The sequence below is a fragment of the Nannospalax galili genome, unplaced genomic scaffold (assembly GCF_000622305.1).
Source record: "Nannospalax galili isolate Female #2095 unplaced genomic scaffold, S.galili_v1.0 scaffold612, whole genome shotgun sequence".
Lineage (NCBI taxonomy): Eukaryota > Metazoa > Chordata > Mammalia > Rodentia > Spalacidae > Nannospalax > Nannospalax galili.
Window position 1 is genome coordinate 3,318,503 of NW_008333388.1, and position 6,000 is coordinate 3,324,502.

General features: G+C 46.3%; 1 protein-coding gene across 3 annotated transcripts in view; it reads left to right on the top strand.

Moving 5' to 3' along the window:
* Positions 1 to 6,000, top strand: part of Scara5 (scavenger receptor class A member 5) — a 114,533-nt gene that overhangs the window by 82,299 nt on the left and 26,234 nt on the right. For all 3 annotated transcript variants that reach the window (XM_008828138.2, XM_029561131.1, XM_017796921.1), the window contains exon 7: positions 328 to 384. In XM_008828138.2, the coding sequence (XP_008826360.1) occupies positions 328 to 384 (57 nt within the window). The remainder of the gene's footprint in view (positions 1 to 327; positions 385 to 6,000) is intronic.

Below are 6,000 nucleotides of genomic sequence, written 5' to 3' on the forward strand. Positions count from 1 at the left end.
ATACCCCGTCCCATATAGAGCTGGAGCTCAGCCCCCTCCTCTCTCCTTATTGGGATGGACTTGGACGTGAATTTCTAAAACAGTAAGCCTTTGCTTCCTGCTCACTGATAGATGAGCTCTGCTACACTTTCATGGGACTTTCTCATTTAGACCCCTCCTCTTTCCCAGGGTAACCAGAGAAGATGTCATTATTTTCCCTACTGTGCCCTCTGGTTGCTACTGGCTGCTGCCTGAGGGCTTCTGTGGGTTAGCAAGTTTGCAGATAACATATTATTAACAAATAAGATTTGTTTTCATCCCTAATGCCACTTTTTTTTCCTGTTTCAGGTGACCGAGGCCCAAAAGGAGAGAAAGGAGAGCGAGGAGACAGAGCTGGGGCGACTGGTAAGGACGTTCTGCCAGATAGCCAGGAGCCGTAGGGCACAGCTGGAGCCCCGTAAGATTACCGGTCAGGAGCTTGGTGCTCTGAGACTGGATTATCGAAGAGCCTCCTTCCTTTTTAGCCCTCACTGGTTCAGTGATAGGTACCAACAGACCCCAGGGGTGTAGCTACATTTCTGGGTGTGGTATCAGCTTGGGGTTGTGTGGCTGGATCTAGAGGTTTCCTCCTGACAGCCTCACTAGCTGCCTATATATAATCTTTGGGCTTCCATTTGTTTATCTGTAAAGTGGAGACAAGGAAGGTCTTGACATCCTAAGCTGTGGTGAGAATTAACTGAGTTGGTCCATGTAAAGTGTTCATGCTAGAGCTGAACGCCTGGTTAAAGACTGGTTAGATTTAGGAGAACAGAAAACGATGGAGTTTAGAGTTTAGATCTAAGAGCCAGAGCTAGACCTGCAAGGAATGTGTCCTTTGTTCAGGTATCACAGTGAAGGGAGAAACTTCCAAGGGAAGAAAGCATCTGCAACTAATGAAGGGTTGGGCTTATTTAGAGATTCTACTGAAAACACTTGGAGGAGTTTACTCAGTGCCAAGGTCTGGTGTCCTTGGGTGATTGAGGTCTTCCTCCCAAGATTATTTTCTCAGGCAGGGCAGGCGAGCTATCTAGGGCACTAAAGACAGGCTGGCTTCACAGTCTCCTTCAGTCCTGGGAGTGACCAGTTGATAAGGCTTGAGCAAGGTCAGCTTGCCAATTTAGGGCCAGTTGCCTGCTTTAAGGAATTTATGGTTCTGTGGCTTCCTTAATGAGGCTCATGGCTCTCCTGCAATCACACATCCTATAAGGATTCAAGAAGTATTAGTGATTATTATTTCTCGTTACATACCAACTCTGACTCATTCCTAAAATCACTGGCGAGCTTGCTAAAACCCAGCGCCTGGCTTTGTGAAACTGCCTATCCAACATTTGGGAAAGGGCACAGAGGCCAAGCAGAATCTCTTCTGCTTTCTCCTTTACCACTGCTGAGGGCATGAGGCTGGAGATCTTATTACTGGACAGACCACCAAGGTCTCAGAGAGACTGCCAGGGAAGAATGCTCCCCCCGCCCGACACGCCTTCTTATAAGAACAGAACACTTGTCACATGACACTGTTGGCCCTGACTCTATGATTAGCGCTTCTGTGGGCATCTGTGGTCTGAGCTTCACTTGAGAGACCTGGTCTGGGTGGAGAAACCAATGAATGAGCCTGTACAGTCTGGGCCATGACTGGAAACCTTTTCCAAAGAGCGGGGTCCTAAACATGGTCTTTGGAGGACTGCCTTCTCCTGCCCTTGGTGTTGAGTGTTTCTAACCAAATGCTACCAAGGTAGCTGAGAAGGATCAGCTGTGGCATTTAGCACGGAGAAATAAACAGCTGACACGGGGTTGGGCAGGAAAGGAGGAACTGTGCGGAAAGATGACCTTTGAGATCAGGATCGCTGCATATGTACCGGAGGGGTCTTGTCAGGAACTGTCTGGCAACTGTCCTCTTAGCTGATTTGAGAGCCTTCATGGGAGGTCACAGCCCAGCGAGTGACCATGGTTGCTCTCTACCTGGCTTCTGTGGGTGGAGCTGGTTGGGCTCTGAAGCTGGACACAGTGTAGGAAGGTGAGAGCCAGAGCTGGATCAGGAGAAGCTCTGCTCCCCAGGGATAGGCTGGGGAAGAGCACCCATCCACTTGGCCTTATAGGTTACTAACTGCCCAGCCAGGGGCTGACATCAGCTCTGGATGCCTTTCCCTGGGAGGGGGGGGGAATGAAAGTTTCTTTCCTGTTTTGAGTAGACTACACCCAGACTGGAGCCCGGGCTCAGACACAAAGCTCAAGCCCAGAGCTTGCACAATGTGTGCTCTTAGCTTTTCCTTCAAAGACCCCAGAAATGGTCTCCCTGAACCACAGAACTATAAGGTTGAGGGGGCTTGACAGAGAGAAACGGTTCACAGCATAAGGAGAAGTGTGGGAGGCACACCAGAATCCTAGAACCATGAACCAGAAAGGCCACCGTCCACCTTCCCCACAGTCAGAGGCCACACACTGAACACTGGGGCCCTCACTGACACAGGAATGAGGACTCAGACCCCAGTCTTGGACAATGGGACCTAAGATGATGGGGCTGGACTCCTTAAAGTCCCTCTTGAGTCCCTCTTCTGTGCCTAGCTTTAGATGCTGATGGAAGGTTCATGCCGAGGAGACCTTTGCCTGGCTTCAGAGCTGAGGTCTGAGTCTGCTCTGCTGCAGGGGTTGTATTCCCAAGACCTCAGCTTCCCAGGCTGCCAAATGGGAGCTATAGCCAGACTTCTGCTGTGTTTCCAAGGCACTCCTGTCCCTGAGGTGTCAGCTATATCCCTGAGACCAGAGCTCTGAGGAGAGGCCCACGGCTCATCTTTCAGAGAAGTGGGGAAATTCTGACAGACACGGTGCCCACGATGACTGGGCCTTTCTTAGTCACTCCCTGGGCCCTGGGCAGCCCCACTGTGGGATGTGGGGCAGGAAGTAAGAGTTCTCAGCACTAGAGAGCCTCAAAAGCCTAGGCTATGGCTCTGGGGTGGCTCACCAGGCTGAGTTCTGGCAACTGCCTTTGCCTGAGGTTTGAGCCCTTCACCGCATACCGCCAGGGTTTGCCTGTATCGCAAAGGCCCGAGGTCCCGGCAGGTGAGGGTGTTACCACAGCACAGGTATTCGTGAAAAAATCTAGACAGATACCTCCTAGTGACAAGTGGCCAGTGGAGGGTATTAGAGAAAACCTCCGGGGACGGTGTTTGGCATTGCTATTAAGATGTTTTTCCGAACAGACATCTTGCTAGGGGTTACCCATGATTTGATCTGGACTCGTGGGATTTGGAGGTTTGGAGGCGCTTCCTGTCAGTCCCTACCCTTTCTCAGTTCCTCAACTCCCACCCCCAGGTCACAGACCACAGACCAAGAGCAGACAGGCAGATCCCAAAGTTATTTCACATAGATTACAGCCAAATTGGTTCTAAAATCCAGATCTCTTGATGTTTTCTTGGTGAGAGGGCAAAGGATTTTTTTTTTTTTTAATGCCAGGATGACATCAATAATCCCATTAGATACTTGGCTTTCAGAGGTTTGGGGTTTGGCCGGATTAACAACAACAGCAACAAAAACTTCCATACACACGCCTCGAGAAAGACAGACACTAGTTTTATCCTGTTATATGGTCCATTTGCAAGAAAAATAAATAATATTATTTGTTGAAGTAATGGAGTAAGGTAAAATTTTAAGTCCCAGGGCATGAATTTAAAGCAGGATAAAAAACTACTCACCCTGATACAGGGGTGAATTCCAAGCCAATGTTTGTTGATTGCATTGGAAATTTAGAAAACCTGAAAAATGTTTAAGATTTTTGTGTGTGTTTTGTTAGTTAGGGGAGTGGCTGGGGGAGGGAAGGAGGTTGGATCCCAGTGATGTTCCAGCATGCAATGTCAAGTTCAAAATAAGTGATCAAGGGCTAGTGACATGGTTTAGTGTGTAAGAAGACTTTGCGCTCAAGCTTGAGGACTTGAGCTTGAAGCCTTTGCACTCGTGTAAAAAGCCAGGGGTGGCTGTGTATGCCTGTAACCCCAGTGCTGTGGAGGTGGAAGAGCCCTGTGGCCTGCTGGCTGCCAGCCTTGATCCAGGTCCAGTGAGAGACCCTGTCCCCAGAAATAAGGTGGAGAATGATAGAGTCCTTGCTCCAGGTCCAGTGAGAGACCCTGTCCCCGGAAATAAGGTGGAGAATGATAGAGTCCTTGCTCCAGGTCCAGTGAGAGACCCTGTCCCCGGAAATAAGGTGGAGAATGATAGAGTCCTTGCTCCAGGTCCAGTGAGAGACCCTGTCCCCGGAAATAAGGTGGAGAATGATAGAGTCCTTGCTCCAGGTCCAGTGAGAGACCCTGTCCCCGGAAATAAGATGGAGAATGATAGAGTCCTTGGGCACTGTTCATGCACTAGGTGTTCACATACCATGTACACATACCCCTCCCCCAGACACAATGAATGAATGAATAAATAATTAGGGGAGGATGGTTCTAGACGGTCTAACAATGGTTAAGATGAGATGTTCCAACCTCTGTTTAAAATAAAAGAAAGAGTTGTTAAAGTGTGTAGACTCCCTCTCCCTCAGCCCTGAGAGTTTAAAATATTGTCACACCCAAAGTTAACCTTATCTCAGGATTGAAACGATGGGGCTTCCACACCCTCAGTGAGCAAATAATGTTGCTTTGTTACCATTACCATGCACACAACTTCTATTTCTTTTTCTTTTTCTTTTTTTTTTTTTTGAGATAGGGTCTACATAGCCCTGGCTAGCCTGGAACTCACTGTGTAGATCAGACTGTCCTCAAACTTACAGAGATCCTCCTGCCTCTGCTTCCCAAGTGCTGGGATAAAGTCATGTACCACCACACCCAACCTCAACCTTAATTTCTTATATAACTTGATACCCCAGCGGCAATGTGATTTACGAGTAAACCATAGTTCTGAGAGAAACAGGCCATCATATAGTACTGCTAAATAAACATTTGTACCTGGTAGACGAGGAATAGAGTTTCTGCAAGCACAGATTACTTAGTTCTCATGGGAGTATATAGAAAGCACAGTTATATCCATGCTAGGAGGCTGGAGGTTGAGAGGAAGCTGCCCAGTGTTCCCTGGAGTTCACATGACAAAGCCACAGTATGAATTAGGCCTGTCTGGTCCTGAGTCCACACATCAGTCCTCCTGCAGCCATATTTGGCCATCTTTGGTTCAGCTTAGGTCTTCCTAAATCATGCTGTCTAGCCTGAGTAGTTTAGATGGAAGGTGCTATGTGACATTTACTGTTCAAAGCCACATTATATACAGTTATGCCCAAATAAAAATCAGCCTAACTCTTAGCATCCATTTTAAAGTCAAGAGTGGACCTGAGCTGCTGAGGACCTCTCCCTTCAGAATTCTCTCAGAACTGTGCTCTTGAACCAGAGCTTGCTGCTTCTTTTTTTTGTTTTTTTGTAGTTATTGCTTTTTTTTTAAATTATTTAATAACCACATGATTAGAAGCATTTCATTACAGCATTAACATATTCAATAACAATTTCCAGAGCAAAGATGCTTCTCTTTCAAAATTAGCTGTAAATTTTGAGGTTCACAGTTAAATTAATACAGTTATACAATATTGAACTCAGTATAACCCTTATAAGACATAAAATTGAATGAGGTTTTAACTGTGACCCTCAAAATTTACAGCCAATTTTGAAAGAGAAGCATCTTTCAAAAGTGGCTATAAAATTTTAGGTTCACAGTTGAATTAATACAGTTATACAATATTGAACTCAGTATAACCCTTATAAGACATAAAATTGAATGAGGTTTTAACTGTGACCCTCAAAATTTACAGCCAATTTTGAAAGAGATGCATCTTAGCTCAGGAAATTTTTATTGAATATGTCGATGCTGCTGTAATGAACTGCTTTTTCTAAGTATGTTGTTAATAAATAATTTTTAAAAAGAAAAGAAAAAAAGGAAGGAAGGAAGGAAGGAAGGAAGGAAGGAAGGAAGGAAGGAAGGAAGGAAGGAAGGAAGAAAGAAAGATAAAAAAGACCC